Raw genomic sequence first — 19,623 nt, forward strand, 5'->3', positions numbered from 1 at the left:
AAGATTTAAGCCAATCGTGGATGTCTAACAACAGACTACTGTTGAAGTGAGTGGTGCAGGTCTTAATACAATAGGCAGAATCAGAGACCAGCAATACCAAGATGCTTTGTGATGTAAATTCATAACCAGGCCTGGACTACAGATTTCTGTCCTATACCTGAGTAACTTGGCAGCCCAGAGCACACTGTAAAAAGCAATAAGCACTTACATGCACTCAGCTGCCTCTCGTCCTGAGAAGGCAAGCTTGGAAGATTGGGCTGGGCTTCCTGGGAGGGGCCAGCTAGGAAATGGAGGAGAGAGTCAAGAAAAACACACAACGGCAGGCTTTTGGGGGTGTAGGGGGGAGCCACTCCAAGCAACCCCCAGAAAGTGGAAGCACAGGGGAGGGAGAAACCCCAGATTAATAACAAGTAGCCTGGGTGTTTTGTGGAGTGTTTTTTGCATAGCAGCTTAAGGTAAAGACGGAGAGCAAAAGATTCCTCTGTTCCCTGTGAACAGAAAGCACTGCACTTCCTCCTCCACCGCCTTTCAACGAGCTTTGAGGCTGGCTGAACCCCTGAACCCCCAACTTCGGAAACTCAGGAGCAGAGAGCGGAGACTCCTCGCTCGCTGCACCTTCTTCCTGGCGCGCTCCCGAGCTTCCTCCGCCCTCCTTTCTTTTCTGTCCCTCCTCCTCGCTCTGCTCTTTAAAGTCTCAGCCAGGCGCGGGCTCCCCTCCCTGCACGGCAGAAATGGAAAGCGCTGCCAGCGCCTCTCCGAGCCGCGCCGCCACTTCGGCCATGGAGTGAAGCCCCCCTCGCGCCGCCGCGCGCACGCACGCACGCGCCTCCGTCCGGCCAGTCCCAGCGACCACCCCGTGGGAGCGCCGCGCGGGCAGCTGCAGCTGCTGCATGCATGAGGCAGGATCCCGCGCCGCTCCGGCTTCCGAGATCGCTGCGCGCGGGAGCCTCGTCGTCCGCAGGCCGCGGGGCTGGCCCCTTCCCGGGCTGCCCCCCCTCCTCCTGAGCTCTTCTCTAGCCGCCCTCGCCGCCCGCACTTTCCGGAGGCGGCGGTGAAACTTCCTCAACAAGTTCCTTATCGCTTCCCGATGTGCGTTTTGTCATGCGGAGACTCCTGGAACCGTGTTGGTGGATTGTATTCTCGAAACTCGCAGCCTTGGCGCTCCATTATGTGCTCTGCTTTCCCGGTAAGTGTGATGGGGCGGAGGGGAGCAATGTCTTTTTTTTATTTTGGTGGGGAGGGGAATGTCTTTTTATTTTGGCGGGGGGGGGGGGGAAAGAAATGTCTTTTTTGTTTTGCTTTTTTTTTTTTTTTTTTTTTTACGAGAGTGGGCCAAGCTGGAATGACGAGCCCTGAGGAGGGGGCACTGGTGGGCTTGTCTGTTGCCCCCCCCCCCTACCTCCCTGATTGAACTGTCTTTGTTTGGGAAGAGAAGGCTGTGGCGAAAGAGGAGGCTTTTGCCCCGTTTTCATCTCGGACCTCTTTCTTTCTCTTTCTCAATACACATAACGCAACCTCTGGCATCTGTGTGAAGCGGAATTGGGGGGGTTGGAAAAATCACAGCCAGACGAGAAGAAGGGAAGACCAGAGAGAGCACAAACGAGATATTTTGGAGGCGGAAATTCCCACTTGCCCCAACTTACTCTTTTCATGTGCTGAAAAATCCCATTTTGCTCCGTTTGTGAGGGCTGCTTCTAAATGCTGAGGATTTGAGTTGATTCTTTCAGCCGGGCTGCCTAGATTGCTTTCACGGAGCTTCCATCACCTTTCTCGCTTTGCCCTTTTGTGGGGCACATGCAGAGAATAGGACCAGCAGATTAGTGCACTTGAAATGGCCATAATGGAAGGGGCGCAGAAGACAGCCTTTTAATTACACGTCTGCTAGGATGGCGATCATTTCAGGGATCTCTTTGAATCTGTCTGGCTTTTCCTAACCCCCACCCCAGGGAAAATATTGTTTGCTGCCCTTTTTTTTTTTTTTTTTGGCGCAGTGCTTCCCTAAGCAGAAAAGCCAGCAGAGTCCAACTGATCCTGGAGAACATGCACTTTATGGTCCAGCTAATGATCTAACAGCGCTGAGAAGGGGTTAAGAAGGAATATATGGGGGTTGGGGAGGGCAGTGGTTAAGGAGGGTCCAACAGAAAACGCGCTCTTTTCCAAAAAGGATCGGCCTGTTTTGTGATTTTTTTTGAGAATTGCCCGAGCTCGTGGGACCGGCTCTCCTAGACGCCCGGCATAAATGGCTCCTTGCCGTTCTCCAGTCACATCCGCACAATGCAGTCAAAGTTATCGCCCGTGCATCTGGAAAGTCCCCCCCTCCCCCAACCCCCTCTTCAGCAGAATTAATTTCTTATTTATGTAACTTGAGCGTTTGTGTCAGGAAGTGTATTCAGGATTTTTTTTTTAATTACTGTCTTGATGTAATAAAGGCCCAAAACTTTGTGGACCACTGCCCTTGTAAATGCCAATCTTGTCACTTGTGGGCCCTCCATTCTTTCTTCCTCACTTCTCCTACCCCTTCCCTCCCCCCAGCATCCCTAAGGCAACATGAAATACATGCCCCTACCATTACACTGACCTTGAAAGCTTTTGAGAAGCATTCCTTTTTCCTGATGTGTTCTAAGGCTCCAGTAGGCTTCATTTTGCTAATAACTATGGATGAAAGCAACACTTCCTGTCCTAGCTGTTAGGATGCATTAACAGCAACCTATTGTTCAGGCTGTGATCTCTCATATTCTGGTGCTCGAATCCCAGTCCTGTCTGTATTTTAATTCACTGCAGCTGTAGTCCTCTGGTTGTCACGTTTCTTTATGTTTTACTTTTGGCGTTCAGCTGGAAAAGATATAAAAATTATACAGCGAAATGGTAAAAGAAAATCATAAAGAGAAAGCATCCCATAGGGAATTTTTTATTGTAAGCTCTTCCTTTGCTGAGAAGAAGCATCAGAGGCTCTTATGCCAGAGAGGTGAAATGTCACGCTGGTGGATGTGTGCCATTCTCAGCTTTATATGTGTGCAATAATTCAAGTACACAAAGGCACTGGCCAGGTTTTATCTGCCATAGTCAGTTGTCATCTTGCACATAACCTAATAGTGAATGGTGAAATAGGATGTCCGAATTTAAAGGAAGAGTATCCATTTTCTACCTAAAGTTGGCCTCTGAAAAGAATGATTGACTAATAGGTGGGTTTTTTTTTGTGTGTGTGTGTGTCTGTGTCACGCTCCATTTTGATAGGATCGTTTTGTTAGCTCAGTCTGCATTCACTGATTTCTGTAGGACGTGCAACGGGTTTTGTATTGATTGCAAGTCATCAATTCGTAGAGTGTCTGTACCGGGATTTCTGAAATCCAGCCTTCATTTAAGATTTTTGCAGCAGGGCTTAGGATCTGATTCAGCATTTCATTTGTTACATATAAACGGAGTGCTTTTGCAGGCTTTTGTTTCCTGTTTCGCATAACCTTTTACAGTGCCCCATCTTAATGTTAGAAAATTGTGTTCATGCATTTTATGGGAAGAGTAGCCTTTCTGTCATGGATCTTGTTAAGATTATTCTGTGTGACAAACTAAATATGACTTTATCCTCTATATACAGTAGTCTGAATTTCATGCATGAGCAAAGCTTGGGTCTTTTTTTGCATAAAGCAATTTCCATGTGAAAATTTACATTAAGTTAAATACTATTTTAGACTCTCTGACTTTCTAAGGATGCACATTTATTTCAAAATAAGATTCAATTGATACTTTTTACTTCAATCTACATTTTTTAATTGTATTTTGTGAATATAAAAAAGGATAAGATGTTTGTATGGGGGAGTAGGGATCGGGGTCAGGTTTGGCTTTGTAGATTACAATGCCTTTTGAACCAGTATAAGAATCATCCATATATGTAATAAATAAAGGAGCTATATGATGTAATCCTATTCTTTTTTCCCCAAGATGTCAGAGAAGACTTTGATGCAATTTGGTGGGATCTAGAGATTGACATGGGGATAGGATTTGTCCCCCGTCCCTGTGAGAAACCATTCCCGTGACATTCTGTAAGGAGAGAGGGAAGAATTTAGAGTATGAATGAGCTCAGCCACTGACCCTCAAGCCTTGCATTGAAGAATGCTGGTGTAGGACTGAGGTTGAGATACACTAAAGAATAACACAGGATGGTTTCTCACGGTTATCCATGGGGACGGGTACAAATTCTGTCCCGTGTCATTCTCTAGTGGGATTTCCAGGACTTTTGATAATTGCACTGGGTCCTCAATTCTTCACCTTTGCCTGTACAGCTTTTAGTCAAACTTGCTTTCCTTGAAGGCTGCTGCTGAATTGCCTGTTTAACTTCCTAGAATAGATTTTAAGGGAATAATCCTATGGAGCATTTCCACTTGTCAAGCTTGTTTCATATGTGGACATCCTTTTTTTTTAAAGGCTTACATATACTAACGTATACACATTCAGCCATTCATCAACAAGATGATGTGTAGATATGCATATATTGTATGCAGATATTCCCAGGGATATGTTGGAAGGAGCTGTAATGTATGCACACTTTTATAAAGTACACCAACTTAAAAACATCACCTTCAGACCAAGTGTATAAATTGATTATATACCTTTATAAAAACTAGGTGCCTTTTGGAACTTTAGCAAAGGTGTTTAATTATAAAGTTAGTCCCCCACATATCCTGCACTTTGTCGATAAAGACATTGCAGTGCGACATGAGGAAATTAAAAATTAAGGGGTCCTTTTACTAAAGTGTGCTAAATGACTTTTTTATTGCCTGCTGCGACAGTATTAGCTTCAATGCTCATAGAATTCCTGTGAGTGTCAGAGCTAACATCACCGTGGCCGGTGATTTAAAAAAAAAAAAAAGCTTAACGTGGCTTTGTAAAACGGGGGTGGAATAAATGTTAAGAAGCTCATTTTATACCTATGGGCTTAGAATTTAGTGCGATCTACAACTTATAGTGCATATTATTAAAAGGGATACCTAAATGACATACTTGTTTTTATCATTGGCTTTTTCAAAAAAGAAAGGTTGCTTTATACAGTGGTTGGAAAATTATTATTATTTTGCAATTCCTATCTCAGAAGATTACTGTACAAATTGTACTCCTTTTCTTCTTAGGACACTATTGCAAAGCTTACACGATAATTCCTGTTTTTATCCTTCTAAGGATCATTTATTTGAACATTTTAATCGGTAATAAAACAAAAACTGTTAGTATGTAAAAGATTGGATATATATTTTCCCAGGCAGGCTGTTTCTGGTGCCAATTAGCTGCCTCTCACCCATTTCTTTCTGGCAACATCACTTCCTCCTCTTATGAAACACAATTCTCTTGAGCCACTCTTTATCATTACTAACTAAGGCACTTATTAGGACTTTAAATATCCAAACACAGACTGAGCTTCCACCACCCAATAATCTATGCAATATCCCAAACGAGGTTAGCAATAGTTATTTGGGCTTCCTTCCATTCATGTAAGTTTTGGTCAACCAGGCCTTCATTCTCCCCCTCCCTCCCTTCCTTTTTTTTTTTTTTTTCTTTCACAGTTCAGGGGAAACTTTGTTTTCTCCAATCTTCTGTGCACTTAAAGGTCCCAAACAAACAACACAAAACACAGTCCTGACTTTTCTACTTTCTAGCTGTAAGGGCTGGAGCAGCCTCCACCCATGTGTGTTTTTTCACATTGGCCGACTTGCAGCTGGCTTGTTAACAAAACACCCAAAGTCCTTCTACAGAGCAGAGGATTCCAAAGCTCAATTAAAACTTCTTTGCTGAGTTTCCTCCTCAGTTTGAGGGCTATTCTTTGCTCTCCCCTACTTCCACGGACTTTAAGCCTTTCCACTGCTAGCTAGCTCAGCATTTACATTGAGGTCCTCCTCGCCCTGGGCTGGGTAACCTGCTTACTCTTGCAGTCCCTTCTTATTCATAGCTTCCTAGACTAGGGTTGATTCTGGGATCCTCTTTGTCCTGTGTTGGGTAGCCTGCTGACTCTGGCTGGCCATCTCTCTGAGAGGAAGCTTCCTTCTAGAGCAGGGGTGTCCAACCTTTTGGCTTCACTGGGCCGCATTGGCCGAAAAAAAATGTTTCTGGGGTCGCACAAACATGCAAATGCTGCAGCAAGACAGAAGAAGGAGCCAGTAAGACGGTAAACACCCAGGGCCAGCAGACGAAAACACTGCATCGCCCTCGACCGGGGCCACACAAAATACTTCACTGGGCCACATGCGGCCCTTGGGCTGCAGGTTGGACACCCCTGTTCTAGAAAATGACACGGGAACTAATACTGCCACGACAGGCAATAAAAAAGGCCGTAAGAACTCAATTTCCCCGTCCCCATGAGTTTTGGTGCTGTCCTTGTCCCTTTCCTGTAAGTTCTGTCTTAATCACACAAGCCTTGAACACTTATGATTTTAAAGTGTTTGAGGCTTATGCAAATGAGGACAGAACTTGCAGAAATGGGGCAGGGACAGGAAAAGAATTCTCGGGGATGGGACGGGAAAATTTGTTCCCGTGGGGATGGGGGAAAATATGTCCCCATGTCATTCTCTACTTCCTTCTCTCCTCTCTGGCCTTGCCTCTTCCACCTAGCTCTTGCTCCTCTCTAGCTGTAACAGAACTTCAGTCTGTCCCCTGGGGCCCCTCCCTTTGAGTGGCAACTAGAACTTTAGTAATAATGGACACTTTCTCCAATTGTAGTGGTCTCTTAAGAACAGGGAAGTCACTACAATTCCTTCCAGCCACTGGGATTTTGCTATTTGTTGTCTTCCTTCCCTTTCTGAGCTCTTACTCTGCTGCTGCTGCTGCAGCTGCTGCTGCTACTACTAATCACTTATATAGCGCTGAAAGGCATATGCAACACTGTACATTTTGACATTTATAGACGGTCCCTGCTCAGAAGAGCTTACAATCTAACTTAGACATGACATATAGGCTTGGGAATGTAGCATCCAAGCTGAGAAGAGTTAGGAATCAAAATCACTCTCAAGGAGGTGGGCTTTTAACGGGGTTTTGAACTAGAGAGTTGCGCGGGGACAGAAATCCCACCCGTCCCCACCCGTCCCCGCCAAAGTCCCACCCGTCCCCACCCGTCCCCGTGAGGACTCCCACCCGTCCCCACGAGGAATCCCTCCGTCCCCACCCGTCCCCGCGAGGAATCCCCTCCGTCCCCGCCTGTCCCTATAAACTACAGAAATAGTTACTGTATTTCATTTAATTATGCTATTGAATTAAAGGCTCTGGTAGAAACCCATTTAAAAATAAGCAAAAAGACTTTATTAATTTGGAAATATTAATTGGGAAGAATACATACTTTGTAAACGGGTTTCTACCAGAGCCTCTAATGTTTATAAATTTTTATCAACACAACTAATATACTACTTTATCCTTAAGCAAAAAAAAAAAATAATAATAATTTTTTTCCTACCTTTATTGCCTGGTTTCTGCTTTCTTCATGTTCTCATTCAATTCCTTCCATCCACTGCCTCTCTTCTCTCTGTGTCTTCCATTTGCTCTGTTACTGTGCCTCTCCCTTTCTCCCCCCTCCCAAATTGGTCTGGCACCCATCTTTTTCCCTCCGCTCCCCCCATAGTCTGGCACCTCTGTCTTCTTCCCTGCCAGCGTCTTCTTCCCATTTCCTCTTCCCCATTTCCTTTCAGTGTCCTTCTCCCCCACCATCTTTCCCATGTCCTGTCAGGCAGCATCCTTCTCCCCTCTCTGCCTTCCCCATGTCCTTTCAGCGGCCTTCTCCCCCTCTGTCTTCCCCATGTCCTTTCAGTGGCATTCTCCACCCCTTTGTCTTCCCCAGTGCTTTCAGGGTCCTTCCCCCCCCCTTCCTCCCGTTTACCCCATGTCCTTTCAGCGGTCTTTTCCACCCCTTTGTCTTCCCCAGTACTTTCAGCGGCCTTCTCCCCCCTTAAGCGTCTTTTCTTCTCCACTCCACCTTTCCTCCCTCCCTGCCTCCACCTTTGTGGCGCTTTTGCACCCGACCGACAACAGAACAGGCCCGGTCGGACAAATCTCCCTGTCCTGTAGCCGAGAATCTAAATTACCTTCTTACAGCAGCTGGAGTAGTGAAGCTGCTGTAAGAGGTAATTTAGATTCGCGGCTACAGGGCAGGGAGATTTGTCGGCCGGGCCTGTTGTCGGTCGATCGGGGGACCTGACCGGCTGTGCACATTCTCCGGGGCGGACCGCCCCCTCCCCCCTCTTTCGTACGCCATTGCCTTCTTCCTACCTGCCCTGCCGCACACAGCCGACCGGAAGTCTTCCTGATGTCAGCGCTGACGTCGGAGGAAGGGAGGGCTTTGCTTAAGCCCTCCCTCCGACGTCAGCGCTGACATCGGGAAGATTTCCGTTCGGATGTGTGCTGCGACAGGGCAGGTAAGGAGAAGGAGACTACCCTCGCGGCTCGACCAACCCCGCTGCGATCCAACCCCGCAGGAACCCCGCGACCCTCGGAGGCGTCCCCACGGGATCCCCGCGACCCTAGGGGGCGTCCCCACGGGATCCCCCGTGACCCAAAGGGGGAACCCGCGGGATCCCCGCGGGTCCCGCGGGATTCCCGTCATCCCCGTTCCCGTGCAGCTCTCTATTTTGAACACTGTAGGGCAGCTTGTTCCAAGCATATGGTGCAGCAAGGCAGAAGGGCCGGAGTCTGGAATTGGCAGTTGAAGAGAAGAGCACAGATAGGACTTATCAGCTGATCAGAGCTCCGGGAGGGAGGGGGGACAACAATGGAGGAGATAAATGAAGAGAGATAGTGAGGGGCAGCCTAGTGAGTGCATTTGTAGGTCAGTAAGAGGAGTTTGAATTGGTTTTGGAAATGGATGAAAAGCCAATGAAGTGACTTTAGGAGAGGGGGTAACATGAGTGTAGTGTCTCTTCTGGAATATGAGTCATGCAGCCGAATTCTGGATGGATTACTCCCTCTTACGGCTTCCCTATGCCATTCCAAATGGGGAACAGAGGGACTTAAGTACCCTGGGATCATAACCGAAGCACCACAACATATATAATAAAATGTGTACAGTGTACTTAAATATTTGGTTAGATTTAAGATGTGCTTTGTAGATTTTTTTTGTCTCAATGGAATGTTTAATTTTTGAGCTTTTAAAAGTAATCAAATCTTTTCACTGAGAGCTATAGTAGGAAGAATTTTTTTTTTTACTTTATTAATATTTCAAATATGCCGTTAGTTCAATATGCATTGGTGGCTATGTGTTAGTTGAATAATTCAAAAAAATAATTTGTATTCTACTGCTATATTGTGTTTAATTTTGGAGGCCACATTATCAAAAGGATGTGTTGAGAATGGAGTTGGTTCAGCGAATGGCCACTAGGATGGTCTCAGGATCTCCCATATGAAGACCGTCTAGGTAAGTTGCAGCTATACTCTCTCGAGGAACGCAGAGAGAGGGGAGACATGATAGAGACGTTCAAATATGTTACTGGCCGTATTGAGGTGGAAGAAGATATCTTTTTCCTTACAGGACCTAAGGCAACAAGAGGGCATCCGTTCAAAATTAAGGGTGGGAGATTTCATGGTGACATTAGGAAGCATTTCTTCACTGAAAGGGTGGTTGCTCATTGGAATGATCTTCCACTTCAGGTAGTTGAGGCAAGCAATGTGCTCGATTTTAAGAAAAAAATGGGATAAACATGTGGGTTCACTTTGAGGAAGTGCTTAGGGGGGAGGGTTCTTCAAGTGGGCAGACATGTTGGGCCGATGGCCCTTTTCTGCCGTCTATGTTTCTATGTTTCTATAGCCTATAACTTGAATATTTGTGACTTAATCATGTAACAGTTCAGTATAAGAACTATAAAGTTTTTTTCCCTCCCTTAAATAGTTGATTGAAAGTGACAGAGACCTTCGAGCAGGGTATATAGCCCTGTCGCAACCCTCTAGTCTTGCCTCTGAGACAGTGAAGTGCATTGTGTACAAAATAAATAAATAAATGTCAAGAAAGTAAGGAGGGGGGTTAAAAATTCACATCTGTTTGAAATTCTGTAGCACTTGAGAAGAAACATTTATCTTTTTGTATTGATTTTCCTCTCCATTTCAGCTTGGAGACTGAAGTCCTTCTCGCTGGCTCTGATACTGTACAGTAATTACTGGTACACCTAGGAGGCAGGCTTGGCAAGTACTTCAGGAAAAACTACTCTGATGTGGGTTTAATATAGATAGAAAAATAAGTTTAAAGCAGACCTCAATGCAGTACTATTTATTAATTTGGCTTTGGTTCTCATCTTTTTCTGTAGTAGCTTGAAATGAGTTACATTATACTGATGGAATGACCTATAAGAGCAGATCATTTTCTCTTTCCCCCCCCCCCCCTCCTTCCTTTCATTCAACATTTTCTTCCTGTTAGTTTTGGCTTTCAGCTCAACTGGAACCAGCATCCACTTGGACTATATCAGTGTTCTTCAACCTTTTGACACCTATGGACCGGCGGAAATAAAATAATTATATATATATCTATATACATACAATTATATATACAGTGGAACCTTGGTTTACGAGCATAATTTGTTCCAGAAGCATGCTCGTAAACCAAAGCAAGTTTCCCCATAGGAAGTAAGGGAAACTGCTTTGATTGGTTCCACCTCCTCCCCCCCCCCCCACTGAGGCTACTGGCGCTGCTCCATTCTCCCCCCCTTGAGGAATCCAACGCTGTTCCAAACCCCTCCCCACGATCCGGCTTCCCCCCCCCCTGCGAACTGGCATCCTCCCCCCACTCGCGTTGCCCCCCCCTCCACCGCGATCCTACTTCCCCCACCCCCGAGCACGTCAATGACACTTCTTTTACCCGACTTGGCACCAGTGCCGGTGCCCGAAGATCCTCCCTCTTCTGGCGCGGCCTGGGCTGGGCGGTACGTTGGAGATCCTCCCTCTTCTGGTCTGAGCTGGGCTGGACTGGCTTTGAGCATTTGCGCATGCTCAAAGCCTTCTGGTCTCACTCTCTCCGAGATTGAGAGCGAGACCAGAAGGCTTTGAGCATGCGCAAATGCTCAAAGCCAGTCCAGCCCAGACCAGAAAAGAGAGGATCTCTGACGCACCACCCAGCCCAGGCCGCGCCAGAAGAGGGAGGATCTGCGGGCACCAGCACTGGTGCCAAGACGGGGTAAAGTTAGTGTTATTGATTTGCTCGGGGGGGGAGTAGGATCGCGGTGGAGAGGGGGGCAACGCGAGTGGGGGGATGCCGGATCGCGGGGGGGGGGGGGGGCGCTCGTACAGCGAGGCAAGCTCGGTTTACGAGGCACCAAGTTTGCAAATGTTTTGCTCGTCTTGCAAAACACTCGCAAACCGGTGCACTCGTAAACCGAGGTACCACTGTATATATATATATATATATATACATACAATATATATATATATATATATATATATACATACAATATAATCGTATTAACAGCACATAATGGTTAACCATAAAATTAAAATACATAAAGCACACTTTATGCTTTTCAACATTCATTCCTACCAGAAAACAGATATCCCCATGCAAATGCAGGACCAAAAACTAAAATTACTAATATTCATAAACAAACCCTAAAATGCAAGACTTCAAGTAGTACAACCCCAGAGGAAAAGAAACAAATGCATTTCTTCCTGAACAGACAGACAGACAATTAGGGCAGATGTAAAATCACTAAATAAAAACAAATAAAAGCATTTCCCCTACCGTTGTTGTCTCTCTCCCTCCATGTGCCTTGCCTTCTGGCCTGCTCCCCAGTGTTAGCTTCAGGCTGGTCTACAGTGCGATCAACGCAGGGTCTTCGGGCTGACTCCCTGAGTGCTGAATTGCTCAAAGCTGTGGGAAGCAGCTCCTTGCCTCATCTGGAAGCCTTCCCTCTGACGTTGTGACATCAGAGAGAAGGCTTCCAGGTCAGGCGCAGGCCGTGGATAGGAGCCTTTTCCCATGGCTTTGTGCACTGCAGCACTCAGAGAACCGGCCCAAAGACCCCGCATTGATCGTACTGAGGACCGGTGGCTACAGAACAATCTCTTGGGCTCGATGGAAGTGCCAGCCCTGTGGACCGGCAGAAAATTTCTGCGGACCAGCAGTTGAACACTGGACTATATCATCACACTGACAGCGCTTGACAAGAAGCCTTAGTCTTGTGACCTGGGCCATGTGCCCCCTGAGTCTGGCTACCAGGTGTCGCTGTGGTATATTGTCTGAGACTTCTCCCTGGGTGTCTTTAAGAAGTTGAAGCCATAGATGAGATTGAACTCAGGTCTCCTGTGTGGCAGTGCTAGCTCTGTCTGGGCAGGATTAACCCTTTAGGGGGCAAACAAATATATAGGGAGCCTCCACTATAACATAAATACAGTTTTGAACCCCACACAGGTAGGTGAACCTAAACTCAGCCTTTATATCTAACTATATCATATTAATATGGGGAGTTGCAAATCACAGTTCAGCACATTGACCTGTTAAATAAAGGCAGTATGTTAAACCTCAACCGTAAACACCAGAAAATACTCTCCCCAAACTCCCCAACTTCTGCCTTCTTTCTGGTGTTCACTGCTTCCTGCTCCTTTAGCATAGCTAATGATAAACTCTCCTCCTGGATACTTGTCTAATGGCTGCAGCAGATGGGGACGGGGGATGGGGGGGGGGCGCTGACAATGTACAGGATTGCCATTTATTTCTCCCTTATAGGCCAATGCCACTGCCTTGTATTGATCATATCACACGTTAGTGATAAAATAACCCATTTTAACAGTTCCACATTGATAGCTTCCCTCCTTAGTGTGAAGACTTTCAGTCTCTGGTAACTAGAGCTGATAGTGTGATGTCATAATGCCTGATTCCACCAATGCCTAAGAGCCAACCTTAGTGATGTCACAGTGGCTGGATTGTTTTATACGTGGCTCAGTTCTTTACAGATAGCAGTGATATCGGTCTCTAAGAGATGTTTCTTTTTTCTTTAATTAAGAGGGCAGTTATCAATGTGAGCTTCCATTAAGACATGTTATTTTACTGTTAACCTCAGTTGTTAGTGTGTAACTAGCTCTCATTATATAAAATGAGACCTGTGCTAAAATAGCACATTAGTGGTAAAATAACACGTCTTAACAGTGGCCCACATTTGATAAAGACACTCTTTAGTCCCATGATTTTCATACACCGGCTCCTGCTGCCATTCTGGTGTCTATTTCTGGATAAAATGCCAAAGAAAAAAACCTTTTAGCACTAGGGTTGGAAGTTGGGCCCTGCTATAACCCCCCCCCCCCTTCTGAGGGTCATTTATAAACCAATATCACATGTAAAATGATGAGGTACACATGTAAAATTAGGTCACATATAAAAAGTACACATAGAGCAAGATAGTGTGTACTTGTAGGTATGTTTGGGGCAGAGCTTGAGTGGAGGCACAGTTTGGGTAACTACTTTGCACGATTGCATATTATAAGTACACCTGCCCTTAGGCATGCTTTATCTCCAAATGCTATAGATGGTGTGCAAAAATTTGTGCGCACAATTTAATTGAGTATTGAAACAATTAGCACCAATAGTCTGGTGCTAACAATTGTTGATATTAATTGGCGACAATTCAGATTTACATATGAATCTTGCTAGTTGCTGTTTTATAAAGATACGTTATGTCACAGTGTCACCCCTGTGCTGGCAAAGGAAACCCTGCAGTGCCCAAGAAACGGGGATGGAGGCATGGACTGGACTGTAGGAGATGCAATACCAGTCCAGAGCACAGCAGAATCCTTTACCAATCAGTTCTAAAACTTGTAAGGTAGTCAAAGCCTCTTCTAATCTCCCTAAAAAGCCAACAGAGAAAGAGCATGAACTACCAGTCCCAGCATGCCCCAGGTTGGAACAAGACATCCCAGGACTGGAATGAGTAGCCCAGTCAGCTCAGATGCAAGGCGTTGTAATCAGCCCAAAACAACCCTGAGTGTGGATAGCCTGAGCCAGGGGAGCTCAGGTGACTGGAATGCTAATCAGTCCCAGGGACCTGAAAAGAGAGCTCTCCAAGGGAAGCTCATCCTAGCTCCCAACTACAGACTGAATGGTTCTGAAGAAAGTCTACTGCAGGGCAGGAAAGTAGCAAGCAGTCACCCAAGGCTAAGGTACAGTCCTATCATTTTGATCCTAATTTTTGTGAAAGCCCCAGAATTTTGCAGCATGGAGTTTGCAGAGTGTGGGGAGGGGTTGACCTAGGAGGAATGGAGGTCTGCTAAATGCTGCCATTGCTGGAACAGAGCTTGCTAAAAAGAGAAATAAGTTTTGATGGGGGGTTTTTTTTTTTCTCTGCTGAAATTGTTTATTACAGCTGATTAAGTCCCAGCTATTGTTTTGGTTTTGAACTGTATTTTTTTTTCCTTCTGTTTTGAAATCTCTGGCTTGGGGAAGAGTTTTTTCTTTTTCATGTTTTCCCCCTCAAGCACTGCTAATTGGGATATTGGGCACAGCAGCAGAATTGCAAGCCGTTTATGTTTTGTTTTTCATTGCTCATGACTTACCGGGTTTTCATACATTGGGACAAAGCCAGAAGCAGCAGAAAGAATAAATATATTGAATTTTGTATGATAGGTTTTGTGCACCATTATTGAAAGTTTATGTAACTATAACAAGTGCTGAACTGTGTAAACCAACAAAGCTCTTTTTTTTCCCACCTTAAACACCTATGTGTTTGCTGCCTTTACTCCACTCCACCTACTCCAGGCCTTGCCTCACTGCTCGGCTGAGGCCCGTGTGCTCCAGGTTAGGCCCCAGTTAGGGCCATGCCCAGTCACAGTATGTTAAAAAAAAAAAAAAAATTAGTGTACAACTAAAAAGGGTATTTGCCCATGAGAAGGGAATGGATGGGTCAGAGCATTCACTAAAGAAGCACATAGTATTACAGAATTTGAGAGGATCTGTGTCTAATTTAGACTGTGATGATTTATACCAGGTTTACACCAGTTGGTGTAAATTCTCTTGGCCAAAATTGTGCATAGATCCTGGCATTGAGTGGTATTCTTTAAGCAGCACCTAAAAGCAGACTGAAATCCTACCTTTTTAATATAGCCTTCAATCCATAACCATTGCCCACCACCCTAGCCAGCATATTAACCATCCCCCCTAACGGTATCCTCCACTCTGGCATCCTGTTTGTCCTGTCTGTTTAAATGGTAAGCTTTTTCGAGCAGGGAATATCTTCTTCATGATTCTGCATAGCGCTGCGTACATCTGGTAGTGCTATAGAAATAATTAATAGTAGTAGTAGTAACGTGCCTTTTTATAGAATAATGCTCAGTGCTCATTTACTGAATCTAATTCACTGTTTACACCACCCAAAAGAGTGCAGGTTCTACAGGATTTGTGTTAAAGAAAGGTACCCCCTGCTTGCTGAAAATTATGCACCTATTATGCTCATAAATATATAGGAATACCACCATTCATGCATTGTAGACGTTCCCGGCTAAATGGCAGCATCACTCCTAAATGCTGTGCTGTATTTACATGCACAAATGGCACGGCATGTAACTATGAGAGGAGAATTCATTTAATTGTATGTTGTGTGTGTTCATGTTGTCAAGGCTGCTCTGATTTGCTGCTGGTCACTTGATAGGGCATAAGCCACTGGGTCATGTGATCTTCTGAAAGGCGAAAGGAGGGTTGTGGTCAGCATGCTCTTCTTTTTAGTATTTCAATATCAAGGACATTGTTAAAAAGACTCCTAAAGCAGGCCACAGGCCAAAACCATTACATGTCAAGTCCAAATAGATATAATGTGGGAGTTTGTGGTGCAGTGGTTAGAGAAGTGTATCTCAAACTGTGTGCCTCCTGAGATTTTAGGTGTGCTGCTGTACACTGGGAAGGAGGATAGGCACCAGCGCCAGCTGACTGCCTACAGGATGTGCCTCTCGTGGCGAGAGGCACATCCTGTAGGCAATCAGTGGGCACCAGCACCTATCACCTATCCTTCTCTCTGGCCCTCTTTCCTTCTGACACCCCCCCCCCCCCATCCACTGGCAACTCAGAGCCTGCCTGGAGGGCCTTCACACACACATGGACATTTACATGATGATGTCATGTATTGATGTGATGTCATCAAGGTGATATCCATTCATTTCCAGGTGCCTTGAGCCACGGCCGCTGCCTTTAGTGTGCCACATATCGACTTTCGTTTGTGGGACCCTGGGTTAGAGCTACAGCCTCGGCACCCTGAGGATGTGAGTTTGAAACCCGCACTGCTGCTTCTTGTGACCGTGGGCAAGTCACTTAATCCCCATTGCCCCAGACACATTAGTTAGAGGGGAGCCCACCAGGAGAGATAGGAAAAAAATGCTTCAGTACCTGAATAATTTTTAATCCGCATAGAATTGTACGATATGCGGATTATAAATTATTTTAAAAAATAAATAATAATAATAAAGAGATTGAGCACCTAAGGCTGCCTTCACTGTTTTTCTTGGTGTGCATTCATGGCCCATTTAGGTGCAAACATTTATGTGAGCTATAGACTTGCCAAAAATATTCTTAGCTACATTTAGATAGGCTGATGCTGGGTTTTCAGTAGTATTCTGTAAGGGCACTTAGACATGTTCAAATGTCCTCATAGAATACGTTCACTATCTGTTGTATTAGGCTGCCTGAATGGAGGCATCTATAGTCGGAGGACTAGCTTAGTGATTAGAGCTCTGGACTTGACCTGGTTCAAATCCCACTGCAGCTCCTTGTGATCTTGGTGCAAGTCACTTAATCCAATATTGTCTCGGGTACAAAATTACGTAGATTGTGAGCCACTACTGAAAAAGATGTGTGCAAAAATCCAGTTAAATATATTGAGGAGTGCATGAGCAGCCTAATGGTTGGTGCAGTTATTTGAGAACCAGGGGAACTTGGATTTAAATCCTCTCCCCCCCCCCCCCCCACACACACACTGCTCCTTGTGACTCTAGGCAAGTCACTTAACTCTCCTTTGCCCCAGTAGTAGATGTAAAGCAAACCGGAGAAAATATTTCTTCACACAAGGTGTAATTGAACTCTGGAATTTGTTGCCAGAGAACGTGGTGAAATCAGTTAGCTTAGCGGGTTTAAAAAAAGGTTGAATAATTTCCTAAAAGAGAAGTCAATAGGCCATTATTGAGTTGGCTTGGGGAAATCCACTGCTTATTCCTAGGATAAGCAGCATAAAATCTGTTTTACTAATTGAGATCTAGCTAGGTACTTGGGTCCTGGGTTGGCCACTGTTGGAAACAGGATTCTGGGCTTGATGTACCTTTGGTCTGTCCCAGTATGATAATTATTATGTTCTGCTAACACTAATGCCACTATAATTCAAAATTTTGTTGTTCTTGTTGCCATCCTTGTTCAGCATTTATCATATTTTTTGCTCCATAAGACATACTTTTTTTCCACTCAAAAGTGGGTGGAAATCTTGATGCGTATTATGAAGCGAAGATACAAAATTTGTAGCCCCTGTACAGTTCCACAACCCCCCCCCCCCAGCTGTACCACCTTTTTAAAACAAACACCCCGCCCCTGCTGTCCCTTTTTCAAGTATCCTGGTGGTCCTGTACATTTTTAATCATACCCCCCATACCTTATTTTTTTTTTTTAACCCTGTACCTTTTAAAATTCTTCCTTCCCTCCATTGATAGCTTCGTACTATTTCTGGGCAGCAGGCGCAGAAGTCATGAGCGCGGAGGTCAGGACCAAGCTTTACATGCTCCTGCTTGGGCCCCTGCCACTTTCTGAATGGCTGGTGGCAGTTCTCGCAGGACTTGCGAGAACTGCTGGCAGCCATTCAGAAAACGGCACGGGGCCAGGTGGGAACATGGCAAGCTCGCGCCTGACCTCCATGCCTCTGACTTGTGTGCCTGCTGCCCAGAAATAGTAAGGAGCTGTCGACGGAGGGAAGGAAGAATTTAAAAAGGTACAGGGTTTTAAAAAAAGGTAGGGGGTGTTTAAAATGATACGGGGGTATGGGGAATGATTTAAGGAACTGGGGAGGTATTTGGGGGTATGGGGGGATGATTTAAGGTACTGGGGTGTTTGTGAGGGGTATAAGGGATGATTTAAGGTACTGGGGGGGGTACGGGACCTGCTTGCCACTAGGCCTGCCTGCCCTGTCCTGGCCTACCGCTAGACCACCAGAGGGGAGGGGGGTAACAGGCTACAGAACCTGGCATTGAAGGGGGACAGGGTGCAGAGCCTGGAATGGAGTGTGGGGTTGGGTGTAAAGCCTGGCAGGGAGAATTTGGTTCAGAATGGTTTTTTTCTTGTTTTCCTCCTCTAAATCTAGGGTGCGTCTTAAGGAGCGAAAAATACAGTAACTATCCCGTGTCATGAACCGCTTTAAATTAATCCGTGTAAAGTGCTTGTGTGATAAAGTGCTGTCCCAGTGTCACATTATGATTATGTAATTTTAATGTGACACAGGACCACACTTTGCACAGATTAATTTAAAGCGGCTCATGACACGGGATAGTTAAATACTGAACATGGATGGCAACAAGATTAACAAGATAAGTACATAATTTTGGTAGGAAGTTTAACAATAACTGTATAAGTAATTGGAATAACAGCAATTTTTTTTTTTTTTTTTGAGCCATTGCACTTTATGGAAGGAAGGGAACAATAAAGTGCAATGATGGTTCCTTGACTTATCGTGGTCTGATCTGCATTAGCAATGACCTGGTGGTGGCACTGAGCACTTTGATTATTTATCCATATTTATTTATATTGGCAAAGTAGCTATTTGGTCATGATTTCAATTTTTAAATATAAGAAGATTGAATTTTTAATTATAGTGGCATTAGTGTTGGCAGAATTATTGAAATTAGAGTGCCTATTAGTATATTAAGTGGTTCCCATAGAAAACTGTTATAGAATTCTTATGTTCTTTCAAAATAAACAGCTGAATATAATATGTAAATTGCTTTGATTTTAGCCGCAGAAATGTGGTTTGGTTTATCAAACCCCTTCCCCTCTCTTCATCTTCTACATCTTTTTATAAAATAGGATAAACACAGATGCTTTCCTGCCCCTAGTAACTTAGGCACTCTGCTATAAATTTACCTTCTCTAGGCTTCTGGGGTGGTATGGCAAGTATGAAAATTCCTTAATGCTTTTCTCGTTGTGTGCCAGAGAGGGTCCTAATGGTTGACATAGTCTAATAGCTGCTTTTCAATACACTGTAGAGGAACAAATGCGCTGAGAAAATAGTTCCGAGGGAGTCACTGAACAGCTTTTAATTTCAATTCATTGAGGATGTTTGGAAAGCACAAGAATACAAATGATTTTATTTATGTCCTGGGAAACTTTCTCACATGTCCTTCTCACCACTCTTAATTACTCCCTGCCTAGCCTTGGCATATCCCTTGGTGCTGACCATTTAAGGTGCGCTGTTTTTAAAAAAAACATTACAGATACCAGCGGTAATATTTGTGTCACAAATATGCATTGTAGAATTTAAAAGCTGAAAAGTACAGTAAGTCGCTTCCAGGTATGCAGTATTTACATAGTGGTATCTGTACACACAGTGCTTTATCATATCATTTGTTTGTAAAGTTCCTGCCGCAGAGTGCCTGCAACCTAAGTTTGAGCACAGAAAGGGCATGCAAAGTGTCTAGGCTAGTTCTTTCTGAGCCTGCCCAGTTAATCTGGGT

At 44.9% G+C, this 19,623-nt stretch overlaps 1 protein-coding gene across 3 annotated transcripts in view; it reads left to right on the forward strand.

Annotated features, from left to right (window-relative positions):
• The first annotated feature begins 331 nt into the window (after positions 1 to 331).
• The window catches only part of PTPRG (protein tyrosine phosphatase receptor type G), a 720,636-nt gene continuing 701,344 nt past the window's right edge, over positions 332 to 19,623 (forward strand). For 2 of the 3 annotated variants that reach the window (XM_033925774.1, XM_033925772.1), the window contains exon 1: positions 333 to 1,186. In XM_033925774.1, the coding sequence (XP_033781665.1) occupies positions 1,102 to 1,186 (85 nt within the window). In that variant the 5' untranslated portion in view covers positions 333 to 1,101. Of the gene's footprint in view, positions 1,187 to 19,623 lie in introns of all 3 variants that reach the window. The other variant, XM_033925773.1, reaches the window with a different exon arrangement.

This window comes from Geotrypetes seraphini, chromosome 17, assembly GCF_902459505.1.
Source record: "Geotrypetes seraphini chromosome 17, aGeoSer1.1, whole genome shotgun sequence".
Lineage (NCBI taxonomy): Eukaryota > Metazoa > Chordata > Amphibia > Gymnophiona > Dermophiidae > Geotrypetes > Geotrypetes seraphini.